Source organism: Saccopteryx leptura, chromosome 5 (assembly GCF_036850995.1).
Source record: "Saccopteryx leptura isolate mSacLep1 chromosome 5, mSacLep1_pri_phased_curated, whole genome shotgun sequence".
NCBI classification, from domain to species: Eukaryota; Metazoa; Chordata; class Mammalia; order Chiroptera; family Emballonuridae; genus Saccopteryx; species Saccopteryx leptura.
In genome coordinates this window covers 216,833,992-216,854,834 of record NC_089507.1, presented here as the reverse complement: position 1 = coordinate 216,854,834, position 20,843 = coordinate 216,833,992, and the positions used below count along the sequence as shown (strand labels likewise).

Here is a 20,843-nt window from a genome sequence, read left to right as displayed (position 1 = left end):
GACACGGGACATTCAGAAGTCCCAGGCTGTCATCCGCACCAGGCTGGATGAAAGGGAAAAAATAAAATGAAAGGAGCCTTGCCCCCACCCTGTAATTGACTCATTAGCACACACTCTTAAAAACCTCAGAGGGAAAAACGTCCTGGGAGGCAGGTCCTGGACTCCCACCCCGTCCAGGGGCGAGGACCTGGAGGTCCGGAGGGAAGTATCTCTGGACGCTCATTCGAGGGCTCTTCCCACAATTCCACGCCGCACCCCCCCAGCCCCCACCCCCTAGAACGTCAGTGCCACCAGCAGTTCTGATGTGGCGGGACTGATACACATCTGTGTTCATTCCCTCCTTCTTTCCCGGTAACAACACCCGCCGTGTGCACGGGCACTGCCCTTCCAGGCTCCGCTGCAGCGGGGGTGCGTGCGCGTGCGCGTGTGTGTGCGTGCGCGCGTGTGTGGGGGTGCGTGCGCGTGCACGTGTGTGCGTGTGTGCGTGCGCGCGCGCGCGTGTGTGTGTGCGCGTGTGTGTGTGCGTGCGCGTGTGCGCGTGTGATGTGAATGAGCTCTGGCTGATGACCTGGAGGAGGGAGTTAATATACTAACTTCCAGGCAACCTCCTTTTAACTTTATTATTATCTTTATAAATGGAGGTAACTTCCACAGCCCATGAAACCCAGCACGTTAGCCGTTTTAAAGTGTGCCACCGTCCCGCGGGGACTGGTCCGTTCCCAGGTGCGGCGACCACCGCGCTGTCTAGTTCTAGAACGTCTTCCTCAGCCCCGGAGAACCCGCCCCCACTTCTCCCCGGTTCCCGCCCCTGGTCAACACGCAGCTGCTTTCCCTTCCCCTGGATTTGCCTCCTCCGGACGCGTCTCAAGAACGGACTCACGCCCATGTGTGGTCTGTGGGTCTGGTTCCTTTCACTTAGCATGTGTTTTTGTTTTTTTTTTAAAGAAAATAAAGTTTTAAAAATGTTTCAGTTACAGTGGACATTCCATATTATTTTCTCCTCCGCCTCTCGGCTCCGCCACGCAGAGGTGGGTAAGGAGGACCTGGCTACGGGCCAGCGGCTGGGGTCTTTCGTCTCCCGTTCCGGGGGTGGGGGACCCCAGCGGAGAGCTGCGGGCCGGTGGGCCCATGGGCCGCGGCTGTGTCTCCTCCACCCACCCGCCGCCCTGACCCTGTTCACTGTGCCTGTTCTCTAGGCAAAGACACACGTTTACCTTCCAGATTTCTAGAGTTCGTTAGAGCTGATAAACAAAGATCAGCCCGTCAAGCGGCCTTCAAGCATTTTTAGAGACAGCCCCTCCCCCCATGAAGAAACACGTCTTTACACCGTGTGTCCATGCCTGGCTCCCCCCCACGACATAAAGTTTCACAAAACAGTACGGACTCTTACCGATGTGTTTTTTGTTTTTTTGTTTCTTTCTCTTCCGCTTTAATTTTCACTGCTGGTCATAACCCACTGACTAAGCTGATCTTACTACAGCCTGCGAACGGGTGGCCCCCGCAGCCTGGAGAACCCCATCCTCCCACAGCCCAGGTAAGAAACCCGAGGCCCCGCCCGCGGAGGCCGTCGGCCCAGGTGACAGAGTAGTGGTTCAGGAGCAGAGCTCGGCCCGGGATCCAGGTCTTGGATCCCCGTCATCCCGGAGGGGACGTGGGTCATTCCCGACGCCCTTCCCCACGGGCACAGGGAACCCCGCCAGCTCCTGGCTCTCACCTTTCCTTCCCCCCACCCCCTCTCTCGCCTGTGCCTGTTCCCTCTCTGTCTCCCCCACAGTCAGACACGTGTCATCCCTGTGCGGCACGAGCTAGGGGCACGATTGCTTGGTCCCCGGTTGGCTGAGTGAGGGGCCGGTGAGCCCCCCCCCCCCCCCCAGGATGAAGTGAAGGCCCCCGGGACCGGCGGTCGGGAAGGCCGAGCCTGGGCACGATCTCAATGTTTCTGGAACGTACTTTCCCCATCGGCAGAGAAGGAGACAGTGAAACCGGCCCGCCCTCCCTTGGGGGGATACTGTTGGGACCCCACACGCACTCATCCCTAGCACCTGCGCCTTCAGAAGCTGAAAGGGGGGTGCAACTCCCTTGGGGTCCCACACAGAATGGCAAAGACGCGACCCAGGAGTTTTCCTGGGGGGGAGGGGGTTGTTGCCGCTGGGGACGCCAGGCACTGCGTGCGCTAAGCGTTTCACTTCGTGCTATGTCATATTAAATAGCCACACAAACCCCATGGTGTTATTATCCCCACTTTCACGGATGAGGGATTTGAAAGTCCGGTCTGGGTGACGTCATTGGCCGAGTATCGCACAGTCAGGCAGAGCCTGGACCCGAGCCCAGACGGCTCGCCAGCCTCGTCTGACCACGTGGGGCTCCAGGCTGCCAAGGGGGGAGGGGTGGTACCGGGGGGGGGGGGGGGGGGGCGCTGGTTCCAGGAAGCTGCCAGGGAGATAGCGCCGTGGCCTGCAGCCCGCTGCCCGGCGGTCAGGGTGAGAGGCCACGCGGAGGGGCGAGAAGCTAGGACCGCTCCTTGCGGGTAGAAGGGGGGAAACTGAGACAAGACGCTGAACAGACTGTCTGAGCAATTCACAGCCGGATACAGAGGCTCACCTCCCTGAAGGGGATGCCCGGACCTCCGCTGTGTCTCAGCTCCAGGCCCAGAAAGGCAGCAAAAAACCAGGAGGGTGATGCCAGGACCAGTGATGACCCCCTGACTCGGCACGGACCAACCGGTAGAGACCACGACCCCGCAAGGGCACCCGTGGAAAAAAGCTGATGAATATTCTGTTGTTCTATTGGGATCTCCCCTAAATTCCCAGCTTTTAAAACCCTCCAAACAAAGCGCCCCGTGCACGCTCTCCTTCCCTGGAGCACGCGGGAGCCGTTCCCTTCCCCCCGCAGGCCGGCAGCTCCGAGACTCCGAGGGTCCCCAAAGAGACTTGCCACCAGGGCAGCCGTGGGCAGTGGCAGCTTGTCCCAGGCTCACACCCTGAACCCGTCTCTAAGCCCCCCCCCCCTTTTCCTGACTCTCCACTGAGCGGAAGCAGCCCCCCAGCAGGCCGGGCTCTCCCCAGCTTTCATAAACACACCCTCAGCACCTCCTGGACTCGTGCCGTGAAATCTTCTCCACGCAGAGTCGAGAGCCCACACCCTCCCTGCAGGCTGGCCCTGGGCAGGCAAGGCTCCCGAGGCCAGACACCCTTTCCAGGAACAGAAGGACTCCTGGACAAGTCCATTTCCACCCTCGCTGCGCGTGGAAATCCCCAGGGGAGTGTAGACTGGTCTGAGCCCCACCACAGGCCGATGCAATTAGAATTTCTGGGTTAGAGACAGCCCTGGCTTTCTCCTTCTCTCTCTCTCTCTCTCTCTCTTTTAAAAAACTCTCCTGGTGATTGTAATAGCACCCAGGACAGAGAATCACTACCATGGGTCGATATATCACCTTACACTCACTCAAACTCTCACACTGAGCCTCCCGCCCTGAGCCACACAGCAGCTTCGGGAGGGAGGTCAGGTCACGGGTGGGTGGGTGGGTGGGGTGGGGGCGGAGGAATCACTGCCTCCCTTTTACGAGGGAGGAAAACAAAGCTTAGAGAGGGGAATGCCTGCCCCTCCTGAACCCATCTCTCAGCCCCTTCCGAAGACTCCGGTGGGAAGGCCCTGTTCCCTCCACTCCTGGGCTGCTGAGAAAATAATTTCCCAGCGTCAGCTCACACCCCGGGCCGGCATGTGGGCCCTGGGGAGGAGATTGATTGCTTCAGCTGGGAGCCGGGCCCAGCAGGGTGGAGGCCCCGCGGAGAGTTACCCGAGGTGAACAGAGCAGCTCCCTGGGGACTCGGGAATGCTGGCCGGGGGGTGGGGGGCGCAGGGCGGGGGGCCCTGGGGACCCGGGAATGCTGGCAGGGGAGGGGGGGGCGCAGGGCGGGGGCTCCTAGTGGGAGAGGACCCCCCCCCCCGGAGAATCACCTTTCACTAAGAAATGGACTTCATCTCGGAGGGCTTTTCTCCAGGCTCATGAAAAGTCCCCCCCGAATGAGTAAGTTGTGTGGGCCGAGCACACACAGGGGGGTGGCTCCACAACAACCCCATTGTAGAGCCGAGGGAACTAACTGAGACGCTTAGGTGACGGAACCTGCCCCCCAAAGACCCCTCAGCTGCGAGGGGGCAGAGCTGAGGGTTAAGGCAGAGCTTGTCCCCGGATGTGGACTCTTCCGTCCGAGGTCGTTCCAGGTAACAGAAGCGGAAGTATGGGCGGCCCTCGTTCTAGGGGGAGGCAGCGGCTAGTGGGTCAGCGTCCGATGACCCGGGAGCAGCTGCTGCCCCAGAAAAAGAAAGCGGGTGGGTGAGACTGGGGCGGGGGTGGGGGGGTGGGGGGCAGAGGCAGCTTGTGCGATCACGGACGGACACTGAGCGCCTAAAGCCTTGGGCCCCCGAGCCCAGGGGGCTGCCCGCTCTCAGGGAGACCGGAGAGACCGCGGGGGTCCAGGTGGCTGAACCGAGAAGCTGCTGCTCAGGGTGAGCGAGGAGAACCCGGGACCCTCCTAGACTTCCAGACCAGAAAGAGGCAGGAACATGGGAGAAAGAGCCGCTGGTGACCCAGCCCCAAGGAGAGGCGTTTGGCGCAGAACCCTGGCCCGGAATGGCACGGGGTTCTCGGCAGACTGGGGAATGAAGCCAGAGAGAAGGCGGGTCCCTGCCTCCAGGGCCAGCGTGCCTCCCCAGGGTCCGAGCGTCAGCCCCTGGAATGGGGGGGCTCTGGCCGTTTGCAGGCAGGACATCTGTGGTCACGGCTGAATCCTGAGGACTCTGCGCCTGACCCAGGGCCTCCAGGGGGGTCTGGGGGTGGGAACCAGGTGTCCACTCTGCAGTGGACCCAAGGTCTGTGTCCACCCAGGGGCCCTGGACTCGGGGGGCAGCCGGCGGAGGGCGCCACACCTTGAACAATGTGGGGCCAGGGGGGATTAAGGGAGCTGAGGTTGGGGGGTTAGGGGTGTCGGCTGCCCTCAGAGTTGAAGATCCGTGCACACCCTTGCAGACACAAGATCATCGACGGAAGAGTCAACCCCTGGAGCAACTCAGGTTTGAACCGTGCAGGTCAATTTGAAAAATCTGTGTATATAAGTGGACCCAGTGCAAATCCACGTTCAAGGGTCAACTATCACCCTCCTCTCACCCTCTCATCCCACCCGTAGCCCGGGCTGCCCTCGCCACTGGGAGCCACGGTCACTGAACCCATGCCGGTTCCAACAAGAACCTTAAGTTGGGAGCTGGGCACAGCCCTCTCCGACGAGCATACACGTTGAGCTGATAGTCCTCTGGGTCCTACCTGCGGACCCAGCCACCTTCATTCTCGGGTTCCCTCTGCCCAGAACACCCCTCGGCCCCGCGAAACCAAGCCCGACCAGGCGGAGAGCTCACGGGGGACGACGGGGACCCCAGCTCAGGCCTCCCCGCCCTCCCCAGACCCCTCCTGTGGCTCCTGTCCCCAGGTGTCCAACGGATACACTCAGTCGTTCACCAGACGTTGGCCCGAGCGCTGCCCGGCCGGGTGACAGGAGCTGAGCTAGGAGCTCAGCGTGCGCGGCGAATTGAAGGGAGTCAAGGTAATTAATCCCTCGTCTGTTCCCCGCCTTTTAACACATTCATTTTCTCCCAACCAGTCATTCTACGCCCGGCCGTGACCTCAGAGGACCTCCGGTTGGTTTAGATGCTGAGAGGTCTAAGAGGTTAACGCGTTCTCCATGACTCATGGGCACTGACTGACACACGGGGCCGTCGGGGTGTCACGCAGGGCTCCCCAGCGAGCTGGTGTGAGGCCATTCGTGGGGGGCGGGGTGGGGGCAGCGCGGGGTTGGCACAGGCCCCCAGGGGGTGAGCACGGCTGGGGCCCAGCCCTCTCTGTCCCTGCTTTCTTCTCCAGGTGAGAGTCATCCGGACCGGCAGGAGCCCGGATGGACGTCCATCTACCTGGCCCTTGGGGACCTGCGGCTGGGCGGTGACAGGGCTCAGCATCGCTCTGCTGTGTCCTGAATGTCACACACATTCGTGGGTGAACTTGGCTCAGGTAACAGGACACGGTGGGAAAAGCACGGGGTGGGTGTGGGGGACCCAGCCTGGGTTCTGCCGCGGCCAACTGTCTGAGCGACTGGATAAGCCTCTAAGACCTTCCTGGCTCCGCTCCGGCCGCCTGGAGGGAAGGCCGTGGCCTTGGGGACAGCTGACCTCCCCTTCCGTCTACCAGATCCGAAGCGCCTCTTCCTAGAGCCAGCCCGCATGCTGCCGCACCCACGCAGGCTCCCAGGAGAAAGCCAGGCGGCGGGGGGGGGGGGGGGGGGGGGGGGGCGAGGCGGGGTTCCTCCGGCAGCCACCCTGTCCCGGTCTGCCGTCCCCAAAAGTAACCGGCACTGTGGCCTTTCGGACCGTCCTCAGCGGTTCCCCCGGCAAGCCTTCCTGCGCCCTCGCCGCCGACCACAGCGGGTTTGACTCACGCTCTGGGCTTGGCACCGCGCTGGACTGAGCGCCCGCCAGGGACAGGCGAGGGGTGGTGAGCATCCCGCTCCGCAGGGGTGCTGTCTGTCTGTCTCTCAGGAGCCTGAATCCTCGACAGGGACCCTGCCCACGAGCTGAAGAAGCTGTGCTTCCTGTCCCCGCCGCCCTCATCCAGCCCCCTCTCCCCCGGGGGCTGCCTGGAGGGGCCGTGTTGACAGCACGCCTGCCTCTGCTGCCGGGGAGCCTGCAGCCATCGAGGCCCCCTTCCCAGAGGCTGGGGCTATCCCCTGCCCAGGCGCAGTTTACTTAGGAGCACTCTGGCGCTGCTCACGGTTTCTTTTAAATCAAGTCACCGGCTGTCGCCCTCTGCCTTCCTCCTGCCTCTCTGAGAGGTGCTCTTTCCTCCGCCCGCGCTCCTGACAGCGAGCCAGACCGCGCCAAGGGGGACGCGGGGAAGCCCGGCCACCCGTCTGAGGGGATGGATGTGACCTCCAGCCGCACCGGCTCCCCGGCCCGGGACTCAGGACCGACGTCCCAAATACGTCCCACGCCCCCCTCTCCCCCGGGGTGGGGGGGGACACGCTGCGGAGACTGGGCCAGCCTCCGAGAAAGGACAGAATCCTAACAGGCTAAGCTCCAGCCCTCAGAGCCTCCTCCGGGGCAGGCGGCCGACCTGAGCCAGATGCGCTGGTCCAGGAGCAGCCCGGGCGCCCCGCACGGAGCCGGCGGAGGAGATGCCGGGCGCACTCACCTGTCATGTTTCACCTTCCTCGGCCTCTTCCTCTCCTTGGGGCTCCGCTGGGAATGGCAGGAGTGAGTGAGCAAGTGAGTGAGTGGGGAGGCCGGCTGCCTGCCGGGGATCGCCTTACCATTTATAGCAGCCTCTCCTCCACACCCCAATTAGAATCGTAATGAGGTGGGGCGAGGCACCAGGTCATTCCTGTAGTGCCTGTAAGCGTTTCTTACGACATCCCCCGTCCCCCACTGGGAGCGCGCCAATGGTCTTGCTTGTGCAACACCTGCTCGGCTTGGGGAGAAGAAGGGAGAGAAGAAAGAGTTCGCTTTGGAGATTTTTTTTTTTTTTTTCCTCCCAAAGACGAACGACTCTCTCCGGATTTTAGGGTTTAGGAAAGTTGGCCGTGGTGTTTCTTGAAGTATCTGGCCCCAGAGCTGGAGCCAAGGAGTCTCCGAGCGACGTCTCTGCAGAACCCCGGAGCGTGGACACGGCTCAGTCTTTTCTCGTGTCCTGTGCACGCCTAGGGGTGGTTTCCACCTGTACAGGGTGGTGGGACACCCAGCACAGAAAGAGCGTTTGGGCTGCGGTTAGAAGCAGCCACCGGGTCCAGCGCCCGCTGGGCCATGGCTGACCTCGGGGCCGCGGAAGCCTCTTCTGTGTCTGGGGGTAACCACTCTCGTCAACTCACTAAAGAGAGGAAAGCATCGCATGAGTCGACGCAAGTCCAAAGTGCAGGGACGTGACCCAGGACGGGTTAAGAAGCCCGATACCATCTGGATTCGAATGCCAGTTTGAGTCCAGGTTGTGTAGGTTGGGGTGGGAGGGTGGGGAATGGTTCTTTTGAATGAGGCTTCAGGGACAGCCACTGATCTTGTAGTGGTGACATGGTTCCAACCCGGTTCTGTCACATGCTGTCTGCTGGACCGGAGGGTCAGTCACGGACCCACTCTGGGCCCAGGATCTATGTTGCTTTAAAAAAAAAAAAAAAGAGGGGCAGCAGGAATTCTGTTTTCCTTCGTTTATTTGTTTGCTTGCGTGCTGTTTTAAGGGGATATATAGATTCCCCCCCCCCCAGGAGATCCTATTATGGATATTTACAAACGCCGACATTTCCCATGATAGACAAGCGAGTTTCACAACACGGCTAAAGCTCTGAGGACTCACGACAGAGCAGAAGTGTCCCAGGCCTCCCCCCCCCCCCCCGGATTTGGAGCGGGAATGAAGGCCCAGCACCACGGTGACAACATAGGGTCTTTGAGAAGACGGGGGAGTGCTGGGTCCTGAGGAAGGTGAGACCGAATAGACAGGGGCGGGGAGGGGGGAGGGGGGCGGAGAGGAACCTTCCTCTTCTCTCTCCAAACAGCGTTTTGTACGTCGTGGGACCTCTGTGACCATCGGAATCTCCCGAGAAGGAGGATCTGGGTGCGTTCGCCCCAGCGCTAGACCGAGCTCCGTGAAGGCACAGGCCGAATATTATTTCCCATCTCGGAAACCCAGCGTGGGCGGGCCACGCAGCAGGGGCGCACGGACGCTCGTTTGCGTGAAGCAGTCACGCACCGTGAAGGCGGGGACAGCTCCCATCGGTTCAGGGCTCGCCGCCGGGTGGCACTGGCTAACCACTTCGCACCTATTACCTTCCTCCCTATCTTCATATCGATCCTAGGACATGGGTACTATTTTTATTGCTATTTTTTGGCGGGGAGTTTTGTGTGTGTGTGTGTGGGGGGGAAGGTGTTTAACCTGAATCTATGCAGCCAGGACATGCACATCCGTATGTGCGCGGGTGCAGAGCCTGTTCACCTGACCTGGAGGTCGGCTGCCAGAGAGAGGTGGGGACCTCTGTCTTTCCCGGGCTTCCGGTGGCTCCAAGGGACAGGTGGCTCTGCCGCTGGGCCAGGCAGAATGACCGCTGTGGGCTCTGGCAGGTGACCCAGAACAGGGAGAGAGAGGGTGTGTGGCAAGGAGGGCTGGACTGTGAGGAGGAGGTTTGCATGACGGTCTTGTCCTCTGCCCCCGGCACTGGCTGGGATGGGGACATGGCCCTCCTGTGGCCAGTCAGTCCCGCAAGAAACCCCCAGGACTGTGGGAGTCAGACGGGATGAATGGATGCACATGTGCCCCGCCCACTCTCAAGTGTCTTGTAAAGAAACAGAGGTTTTTATTATTATTATTATTATTATTATTATTATTATTATAGTTACTGCTGGTATTGTTGGGCTGGGAGCCGAGAAGCCTTGGACCCTGGGCATTCCTTGGATGACCACTTGCAGAGGGACAGGGAGGCAGTGCTCTCTCTACAGAGGACCCCGGGATCATACAGGTGTAGCTTCCCGATTCTGCCTTTGCCGGTCACCTCACCTCTCAGGGTCTCTGCTTCCTCACCCGTGAGACCGAGGGAGGAGGATCCCTGTGAGACGACAGGAGACAACCACCACCACCGAGTGCTCAGCACCGCGTCCGGCGCTGCCCGCCGCGCCCTGGCATGGACGGCATCGGGACCCTTACTGCCCCTCAGAAGGGCCCCCGGTCCTGAGCGTCGCGGGTTTTGCAGAGGAACCTCGCGTCCGGCGCTGCCCGCCGCGGCCTGGCATGGACGGCATCGGGACCCTTACTGCCCCTCAGAAGGGCCCCCGGTCCTGAGCGTCGCGGGTTTTGCAGAGGAACCTCAACCTCTGCAGCTTGATTGCCACCCCCCCCCCCATGACCCCGGCAAAGTCCGTGCACATCTCAGAGCCTCAGTTTCCCCATCAGCCTACCCACACGCCTCCCGGGGCTGGAGCGAGGCTCAGAAGCCTGAAGTCAGGGAGGTGACCCTGTTCTGGAGACAGGGTGGTGTGACAGCAAGGCTCCCTCCAGCCCCTGCTGCTCCGCCTGCTCCCCGGTAGCCTGCTCACTGCAGCAGGGCCCTGCCAGCCTCCTGCCCCCCACCCCCCTGCCCCCCTCCCGGCCCCGCCACCCCCGAGTCCGCCCTGAGCCATCTTCCGCGTGGCTGCTGGAGGCTTGCGCCATGGCCGCTGCTGCTGCTGCGGCCCCAGGCCGGCAGGCGGGCCATAATTTGCATGATGTGTCACAATGTCGGCTAAATGATTTTCAGTTCATAGGTGGAGTCACCCAGCTACACGCAGGATGAAATTCCTGCTGGGCCACACTCTGCTCCTCGAACTTCAGTTCAGACGGAGCGGGGAAATACGGGCTTTTGCAAAAAGGAGAAGTTAGTTGAGCTCTGCCTTCTCTCTCTCTCTCTCTCTCTCTCTCTCTCTCTCTCTCTCTCTTTCTCTCCTTCTAATGAAGGGCTTTAAGGTTGCTGAAGATTTTGCAACACATGTGTTCAAGGAGACGTTATGGACCCCGCCTTTCTCGGACCACAAGGGTCCCCTTTCCTGACACCTTTCTCTGGGAAAACACCAGGGACGGGGTCCTTAGACACCAGCGCTGGCCCCAGAGACGGCTCTGGCTGTCACTGTCATTTCCGCGGTGGTTCTCGTTAAGGTGTGTCCTTCCCCCGCTTCATAGATGCTCCGTGAGGACGGGGACTTCGTCCCTCTCCGTCACCGCTCCGTGCCCAGCGCCCCCCAGTGCCCCCCAGTGCCCAGGGTTCTCAGTCAGCTGGGGTTCAAATGCACGGAGAGGACCAGGAACCAGGAAGGTCTTCCTTGTTCGAGCTGAGAGTTTGTCTCGAGAGCTTTTTACCCACCGCCCCTCGCTGCTTCCCCGCCACTCCCTCGCGGAGCCCACGGGAAACAAGTCCGGTTCCTCCTTCACCTGGCAACAGTCACGTTCTTCCCCAGGTCTGGCAAACGCTGTCCCCCCCCCCACCTCACCCCCACCCCCCGTCCCTCCACCACAGCCTTCGAAGAAGTCTTTTTTTTCTAGGTTAAATATCAGTTTTCATCAACCGTTCCCAAGGAGTCATGATCCGGAAACGCCTCACATCGTGAGATCGCGTGCCTCCCCTCCTCTGAAACCGTCTGTGGCTCCCAGTGGCCCCTCACAGCTTCAATTCCTTACTCTGGCATTCAAGGCCCTTGGGTGTGTGTTCGAGCTTAATTCCATTATTTTCTGCCATTCTTCCATGAACTCCCCGGCAAGACGCGCCTCGTCATTTTTCCCGGAACCCAGCCTGTCTCTACGCCTATTGAAAAAAAAAAAAAACGACCCCGCCTGGAACACACTCCCTGATTCTCCTGTATCCGGGTCTCGGCCTCACCGAGGCCTGGAAGCAAGTCCCTCATCCCACTGCGGAAAGAGGGTTGGCGGTGGTCCGAGCAAACCTCGGTTTAAGTCTCAGAGACGCGTTCTAACTCACCCGGAGCACCGGTTTTTATAATCAGACAGACCTTGGGCAGATCATTCAACCTCTCTGAGCCTCCGGTGTCCCCTCGGAAAAGTGGGTACGATGACATGGGCACCGCCCACCCTCCACGGCATTCTGGGGAATCACGAGAGGACATCTATCAAAGCCCTTGGAAAATGACCAGAGGCACTGACTTCCCTAACCACTGAGCCTCGAATGTGCCCCTGTGCCCCTGAACAAACAATGCACCACCTATTAATAAACCTGGTAAATGCTGTCTAGAATCAGTGTGTGTGTGGGGGGGGAGGTGATCACCATGTAAGGTATAAACACGCCGAATCGCTCTGTTGTACACCTGAAACGAATACAGCCAGTATAGGGTTGTGTGTCATGAGAGGCAATCAATGAACAACTACAGTGACTCAGTTATGAGTTGATGCTTCTTCTCATCTCTCCCCCTTCCCTTCTCTCTTTTGCTCACAAAAAAAGAAAAAGAAAAAGAAAGAAAGAAAATAGAATGTAGGCCAACTATACTTTAATAAAAATAAATTAAAAAGTATCTGGCAGTGATAAGTCTGTGCCGCCAGTCTCTGTGCAAAACACTTCACATCAGTTCACCTTGAAGCCTCGGGCCAGCCCTACGAGGAAGGCACTGTTAATCCGTAGTATAGAAAAGGAGCCAGAGGTTCAGAGACGCTAAATAGCAACGGCCCGTAACTAGGCAACCAACAGCAACAGCAGGAGCTGAACCACGGCCAACCCAAGAGGAGACAAGGACGAGGGGTGGAAAGCCCCTTCCCATCTCCCCGTCTCTGACGAGTCACCAGGTTCCGTGAAAACCTGGGTCCTTCTGGGTCTTTCCTTCAGGAGAGACTGCTGTCATTGAACTGATACCGGTGATGGTGGTGTTACTAACTCAGGGCTGAGCCGGCTGGCAGGGCCCCCACAGAGACTAACATCACAGCCTCGAGGGTGATAGGCAAAACCTGAGAGGGAGGGAGGGGGTCGGGGTGTGAAAGTCCCTTACCAGGACGCCCGCCTGCCCTAGGCCGCGGTGGCCCCGCACGCAGAGACCCCCAGCCCTGAGAGAGGCCAGGCGGGCGGGGAGCCACAGAGCTTTTTCTTTGAAAAGACAGAATCTGATAAAAACCAGAAGAGAGGTACATACCACTCCTGGAAAGAATTCAGCAAGAGTGATGATGATTACCGATGATGGAGATAAAAAAACGTGATTTTTAGTTTAGTTTTTTTGTTTTTTGTTTTTTTGAGAAGGAGGCGTTTCAGGCATTCCCTGATAAGCCAAGATCGCAGAGAGGGAGGCGCTCCAGGCCGCAGGACAGAGAGTGGAGGAGAGAGCGCAGGGGGCCGCCCCCCACCCCCACCCCCACCCCGGGGAAAGACCGCAGCCCAGTTTATCTGGAGCGCGCAGCATCTGGGGACGTGGGAAAGGACCAGCGAGGCCCGGGCTCCACCCGGAAACAGACGGGGATGCTCAATCCTGGGGCACTGGGGAGGGTAGCTCAGTGGGCAGCGCCGGCTCACCCCGGGGTCGGAGGCCCCTGGACGGGAAGGGTTGGCTTACCCGCTGAGCTGTCACTTGGCTATTTGCGAGCACGCAGCGGAAAAACCACACAAAGCAAAGAGGAGGAACCCCAGCCAACCCCCCCCTGTGTGTTGACTCTGAGGGCCACGCCTGGCGGCTGAGCAGTCGGGTCGTATCCCCAAGTGCCCGGGCACCGAGGGCACAGCGAGGGGAGGGCAGAGGGCAGGTCCCCGGGGTTGGGTCAATTCTCAGAAGGGAAACAGATCAGGGAGGTCAACCGGCCCCACCCGGACCACGCTGAGAGAAGTGATTTGCATAAGGATGACAGCCTGACCTGCCTGCGTCTCAGGGCCAGAGGAGCATGGAGGGGTCACTTGGTCCAGCTTCCTCCTCTTGCCCGTGAGAATGCCGAGGCCCAGGTCACCTGGCAACGCCGGCTTCCCAGCCCCCTGAACGCCGCCCCCGCCACCCCCGCCGCCCCCGTCTGCCCGGTGATCTCAGTCCCTCCCATTCGGTTGAGCAAATCCGTTTTAGAAAAAGGCCCAAGGGGTTGGGCGCGCGAGAGGAGGGAACTATTTTTCAGTGTCATCCACGGCAGCAAATGCTACGAATCTTGTGAAACATTCGTATAGTTATCGCGAGATCTGCCTTTGCCTTCATTGTGTCCCCTGTGCCCGGCCGGCTGCTAGGAAGCAGGTCTCAGGACACACCTCCCGGGTCGCGGGGAGGAGACGGATGCCCGGACAGGCTGTGGGTCTCAGCAGAAGCCAGACTCCAAGCTGAAACCTCAAATTCCAAGTCTTATGCTCCGCCTCATGTTAGGCACTGATAATAAACGGGCTTTATGAAGGGGAAGGTATGTTCGCATCACACGCCTGCTGAATGCTCCCTGGTTTTCACGTGCATTCCGTGCTTGGCGATATGTTTTGCCATCTGACAGACCATAATCCACTCGAATATAGATGTGGTTCACGAAGGAACTGGAAGGTTTGGGAAGGGGTGAAGGGCTGTCCGGGAGAGTGTGGTAAGTGGGGGAAGCTCTACACTAGAATGTGCACAACGGTCCATTCTAACTGGAAAGAACACCTGCACCCCCATGTTCACTGAAGTGTTGTTGACAACAGCCAAGATCTGGACACAGCCCCAGTGCCCATCAGTAGATGAGTTGATAAGACAAAAAGTGGTGGTCCACTTACGCAGTGGAATACTACACAGCCATAAAAAAGAAGGAAATCTTTACCTTTTGCGACAGCACGGATGGACCTGGAAGGCGTTGTGCTGAGTGAAATGAGCCCGTCAGAGAAAGACAAGCACCCTATGATCTCACTCAGGTGTGGAGTCTGATGAGGAAAACGGACTAACAAGCACATAGAGACAGACTCTCAGACAGAAAGAGCCAGGCTGACAGCTGCTGGGCTGGGGAGGGGAGGGGGGGAGGGGGAGGGATAGAGCCCAAAAGAAAGAAAGGACAAGAAAACCCCTCATGGATGTGGATAAGACTGTGGTGACTGCTAGGCAGAATACTGGAGGGATAAATGATGGTGAATGAAGGCGTGACTTGGGGAGGCGGGGGTGAACACACAATACGTTGTGCAGAGATGAGCTATAGAATTAGACACCCGAAACCTGTATAAATATGTTAACCAACGTCACCCCCAGACATTTAAAAAAAAAAAAGTATTAAAAGGTCATCTTGATTTGTTACGCAATTCTATATTTTCTCAAATTTTTTTTAACAATGATGACATTTTTCACAGCCGGACAACCTAGTTCCGTGTTTGTAAGAACGGCCGTGTTCTCTCAGAAGGACGTTAGCGGTAGATAGTCATATACAAGTAGACCGGAAGGCTCTACATGGGGGATGATCCGATTTTGACCTCTCTTACGGCCAAGGCAGGGATTCCAGAAGCCTAGGATGTTGCACAACAAAAACCCAAATGGTTCTTGTTTCCCTGACTTTGTTTTGCTGTGTTGTCTGCATGTCAATCACGAATATGGATACATTATTAAACAAGAGAGAGGGAAAAAAAAAGTGCCTTCTCAGCAGAGAGCTGATAAGAGAGCCTCATAGGGCAGTGGTGTCAGCTGCTGCCCCCCCCCCACTCCCCACTTCCAAGCTTGGTCATCAAACCCATCCCTTACCTATCAAGCGAGGCAGCTATGAATGGGGGTGAATGAAGCATCTTCCTCCCTGATTTGTTCTTGTCATGTATCAAATGAGCTGAGTAAAAAAAATGGGTGCAGCCCCAGACAACGTCGTACTGAATTATTTTACAGCTGGCGTCCTGGCTCTTGGTTGGATGGGATCGGCCACCTTGGCCCTCGCCAGATGTATCCAATTACTATTCTTTAATTCTCAGGAACAGAGGGAGGAAGGACTGGAAGTTAGCTGACTGAGTTAGTCTGAATGAGTAACAAACCACAGCTGTGCAGCTCTTTATCAGCTCCCTGAAATAACTTACAACACAGGCAAAACAAAAAGAAAAACAAAAACAGGATACGGGAACAGTCAAGGACAAACGGTTCAAACCTCCTCTCATACCCCCCCTCCCCACCCCACCCGGGGACACGAAAGTCACGTAGGCCTGCAGACAAAGAAGTCAGAGAAATCAGGCACTTGTCCCATGCAAGCGAAAGCCGTAAGGGCACACAGGACTCGGAAAAGCTCATTTCGGGGAGCTCTGTGTTTGTTGCCTTTTTTTGGGTCATGCTGCTTCACCGGCTAAAATAAACCCCTCTTCCTCCAGCACTTGTCTGAGCATCTTGGTCCTCCGGGAGTCGCTCCTTTGATCCTGCAACAGATCAAGTAGGAACTTCCCAGGTAACCGATTGAGATTCTAGTTCTATGTATTCATTTAAAAAAACAAACAAACAAAAAATAACCAAACAAAAGGTGTACATCGCAGAGGACGAAGGCTCCTCCCGGTGTGACATGGACCTTCACAGCAAGGAAGTTAATAACTTTAAACGGGAAGGGTGACTTGCCAGGGTGATGTGAGGACCCTCTCTGCTGGAATAGAGTCAGGAGAACAGGAAGAGGTGGGCGGGACTTCGCGATCAGCTCTGCTCACCTCTCTGGACCATAAGGTCTTGAAAGATTCAAACCAGACCTGCTCTGAGAGGTGCGGCAATATCCGCCGGTCTGGTGCACCGGGAACAGAAGAAGGAAATGGAAACTCAAGTCCATGACAACACAGGACCAAATAAAGAATTCCTAAACGCGTGGCTGATTTCTCTTCACCTCCTGCCCCGCCGCAAAGCCGGGAGGAGGGCTTCTTCGGGCTCAGGGTGGGCCTCTGCCTCTGCCTCTGGCAGCTGCCCTTGGGTGAACCGGGAACACGACACTGGGGACCTGGAGTCGCAGGCTCCAGCCCTGCTCCGGTCACCGACTCACGGGGAGACCTCGCAGAATGAGGGGTTTGGTCTAGATCACTAGGTCTCAGCTTCTGCTTCAAGCCCCACGCCGACCCATGTCGGACACACGTTCATCACGGACGCCTCTGGTTGGACACAGCGGCGGCCAACCAGGGTGGCCAACCCCCCACCCTCTCTCTTCCCCCCCCCCAGCCCCTCGGAACCAAACGACCTTTGTAGGTTTCACAGCCCCCCCCACCCCTCTTCTTAAGTTTTAGGATTCTAGATTTAAATTGTCACCAAAAGAGCCTTGAAAAAATAAATAAATAAAAAGGACACGTATATGCTTGTGCAGACTTGTTCGTTCTTGCACGGTGTCTGAAAAGAGGGAAAGGAGATCGCTAACAGTGGTTTTTCTCTGGGGAGGGAGCCTGTGAGCCCCACGGCCAAAGAAACAAAGAGACAGACTTTTTGTTGTGTATTCATTCTTTTTTTTTTTTCCTTTTTTTACTGAATGCACATTGTTAGCGATTTCAATTGACTGCATGAAACCGAGACTTGAGAAATGGTGATGTAAGCAAGCAGAATTTTTTTTTTTTTTTTTTACTAAATGAATAGTCAGGGCAGGCTGCCCAGAGCTGGCACAGCGAGTGTCCTGCAGGACTGAGACTCCTTCCAGCTCTCTCTCTGTTCTTCCATCCTGAGGCTGTGGCCCCGGCCGGCCGGCTCACGGACAGCGGCTCTCCCCCCGCCGAGGACCTTGCATTTCAGACAACACAGCAGACAAGGGGATGCCTGTGCAGCGCCCGACCTCTGGCTACCGAAGAGGCTGGGAACGATTTCTTGCTGGACACCCCGTCTTCCGTGTAAAACTGGGGTTCTCTCAGTAAGACCGGAGAGAACAGTGATGGGGTTGATACTTAGTGGTTGGTGTGTGTCAGACACGTCGTGTCTCTTTTATCACCAAGACTATCCTTTTATAAAAGCAGTTTTAGGGTCCCAGCAGAATCGAGGGGAAGGTCTGGAGATGTCCCTGTCCCCCTGGACTCACGGGTTCCCCCATTAGCAGCACCCCCCCACCCACACCAGAGAGTACATTTGTTACAGTGAAGTTGTACCGACACAGCACGATCACTCCAAGTCCACGGTTTACCTCAGGGTTCCCTGTTGATGTCCGTTCTATGGCTTTGGACAAATGTATCAATACAATAATGTGTATCCACCATGACGGCAGCCTCGAGGGCATTCTCACTGCCCTGCACAGCCTCTGTGCTCCGCCTGTTCAGCCCTCCCCTCCCTGATTTCCGGCAGCCGCCATCCCTGTACGATCTCCCTCGTGTTGGCCTTTTTCAGAACACCCTACAAATACGTGGATCCCTTTCAGCTTGGCTCCTTCCACTCAGAAGCGAGCCTTGAAAGCCCCTCCGTGTCTTTTTACGACGGGATCGCTCATTTCCCTTTTCAGTGCCGAGTCCTATTCCGTGGCCTGGATGTACCGCAGTTTGTCTGTCCATTCACCCACTGCAGGACGTCTTGGTGGCTTCCGAGTGTTTGGACCCTTCTGAATAAAGTTGCTATCAACATCCCTGTGCGGGTTTTTTTTTTTTTGCGTGACCGTCCTGGTGAGGTCATTTGGTCTTCCCAGCTGCTCACTCTGTGAGGCAGGGATGACTGTTCTTACCCGACCCAGAATGCTCAGCACCGCTGAGTATCGTGCCCAAGGTCACGAAACTGGCTCTCGAAGGTACTCGTGCCTCTACAGTTCTTTCTCCTCACAGGGCTCTGCCCAGGAAGGGGAGAAGAAAAGGGGTGGCACAAAGATGAGGTTCAGTTCACCAGGATGTCGATGCCTTCGAGCCAAGCAGGTGGCGCGCCCCCCACCCCCGGAGGAAGCCACGCCCCCTCGCCCACGCTTGCCTCCTGGAGAGCTCCTGGTTTCTCCCCCCACCACCGAGCCCCGTGCCTGGCACCGACCTGCAGGCTTGACTTGTGTTTTGCCAAGTGGTGGCCTTGCTCCCAGGGCAGATCCTGCAGCGGCTGCCCGGGCGCCAACGGTTGCCCTGGAAACCATGCTGAACCCTGTCCTTTCCCTCGCCGGCTGTTACGCAGGTCACCCCCTTTGCTTCAGCTTCTGGCCCAGGCAGGCTCACAGGCCGAAGCTTTGCCCCTCGAGCCGCTGGCTCTTTCGGGCAGCGGCTCCGTGACAGTGGGCGCTCATCCCGGAACGGTTTGAAAGCTTCTCCACGATTCTGTTTTTCGGCTCAGGATGGAGGACACGCTTCACCTGGCAAAGAAGGGCAGGAGCCTCTGTCACCACCCCTCCCCCTTGGCACCGTCACCTTGGTCCCGCTGGGGTGTGGCCCTTGCGTGAAACTGGGAGAACACAGCCAGGGTTCTGTGAGGACTTGGACGCAGCTAACACCTCTGCCTTGCCAGGGCGGGCTCTGGATTTGGGGGTGTGGAGGGGTGAGAGGTGGGAACGAGAGTGTCAAGACTCAAAAGGCAAAGGAGCTAATATTGATTAAGAGTCTTCTCTGTGACAAACACCGTGCTAGACACTTGACAGGTATCATCTTAATTAATACCCTCAACAACCTATGACCTTAGCACATAGGTGTTCCTAGGCTCGCTTTGCAGATGAGGAAACCCAAGTCTGGAAGGTCAAGCATCTCGGTTAAGACCACATCCAGGTGCTAAAAGGCACAGGCCAGACCCAGGCCCAGGTCTGTCCCACTGCAAAGCCCCCCGGGTGTTTTCACTGTCCAGGGGACACTTCATCTCTGGATGAGACAGACACAGGGACAAGGGGACGTGGACGTCATCTCGTCCAGGATTTCCCAGGCTGTGTGCCTCACTCACAACACCGGCGTCTCAGACAGGAGGAAGAGGCCAGAAGATTTTGGAGACAGTTGGTTTAAACAAAATGACATCGACGTCTTTCCCGTAGGACTCCTCCTCAGAGCCGTTCGTGTTCCCAGACGTACGTGACACTCCAAGGGGAACCTGGAGTGCGGCACTCCATCCAGGTTACCAGGGAGACTGTTTACTCTCCTGCAAAACACCTGAGAAGCCAGTGTGTCACGGGACAGTTTGGAAACCATGCATCTAATATAACTCTATTTTCTAAAAAAAAAAAAAAAAAAAAAAAAGGGAGAGGGAGGAGACTTGCCCGAGTAATATGCCAAGTTGAAGCCGGGTGATCCCAAGGGCCCCACAACCTATTCCTGTCCGTCCTTCCTTCTTGTCTCAGTAGAGAGAGAGGGGGGCTCTGCCCATGGCATCAACCCCGAGGAGACCAGGAGCGCCTTCCCCTTGACCCCCAGGCTGCGCCCCAAGCTGGTTGGTGTCCTCAAAACGCTTCCCGCTCTCCTGACAGCACAAGAAGCAGCTGGCGGAGAGGCCGACTCCCTATCAGTTCTGCTCACAGAGGTTGCAATCTCTGCGTCTCAGAAGCTAAACAGACCCCTGGGGCGCCTGAGCTAGCGCAGAACCACCCCGGAAAGTCAGCCCTGGAGGGGTCCCCGGTGATCGGCTAATCCAAATAGGCGGCTCGCAAAGATCAGAGGGATGGATCAGGGGCCGCGCAGACGCACCAGTGCTCTCAGCCTTTTGTCCGTGCGTGCGTGTTCACCGGGGACAGAAAAGTTGGTTTTGCATCTTATTTGCATAACCGAACAGCGTTGTTTGACTTGTTGTTTGCTTTTCTGATGTTCTTGTTTAATAATAATAATAATAAAAATCAAGTGCTTCTTTTTTTTTTATTTATTTATTTATTTATTTTTATTTTATTTTATTTTTTGTGTGTGTGTGTGTTTTTCTGAAGCTGGAAACGGGGAGAGACAGTCAGACAGACTCCCACATGCGCCCGACCGGGATCCACCCGGCACGCCCACCAGGGGGCGATGCTCTGCCCCTCCGGGGCGTCGCTCTGCTGCGACCAGAGCCACTCTAGCGCCTGGGGCAGAGGCCAAGGAGCCATCCCCAGCGCCCGGGCCATCTTTGTTCCAGTGGAGCCTCGGCTGTGGGAGAGGAAGAGAGAGACAGAGAGGAAGGAGGGGGCGGGGTGGAGAAGCAAGTGGGCGCTTCTCCTGTGTGCCCTGGCCGGGAATCGAACCCGGGTCCCCCGCACGCCAGGCCGACGCTCTACCGCTGAAGTGCTTCTTTTTTAAAAAAATTTTATTTATTCATTTTAGAGAGAGGAGACAGGGACAGAGAGAGAAGGGAGAGAGGAGCAGGAAGCATCAACTCCCATATGTGCCTTGACCAGGGAAGCCTGGGGTTTCAAACCAGCGACCTCAGTGTTTCAGGTCAACGCTTTTACCCACTGCGCCACCACAGGTCAGGCAAGTGCTTCTTTTTTTTTATCGCTTCATATTCATTTTGAAATATCCCCTAATTTTTGTGAGCAGTCTATACATCTAAATGGGGGGGCACTA

General features: G+C 57.4%; 1 protein-coding gene and 1 long non-coding RNA gene across 2 annotated transcripts in view; one reads left to right on the top strand and one right to left on the bottom strand.

The window, feature by feature from the left end:
• TGM3 (transglutaminase 3) overlaps window positions 1-20,843 on the bottom strand; it is an 83,170-nt gene that overhangs the window by 37,011 nt on the left and 25,316 nt on the right. Inside the window, exon 2 of the mRNA XM_066384228.1 lies at window positions 7,232-7,299. Within this exon, the coding sequence (XP_066240325.1) occupies window positions 7,232-7,238 (7 nt within the window). The 5' untranslated portion in view covers window positions 7,239-7,299. The remainder of the gene's footprint in view (window positions 1-7,231; window positions 7,300-20,843) is intronic.
• LOC136406319 (uncharacterized) lies at window positions 10,189-11,960 on the top strand. Its single transcript, XR_010751660.1, has 3 exons — window positions 10,189-10,427; window positions 10,730-11,004; window positions 11,090-11,960. It is a non-coding gene; the product is annotated as an uncharacterized lncRNA (long non-coding RNA).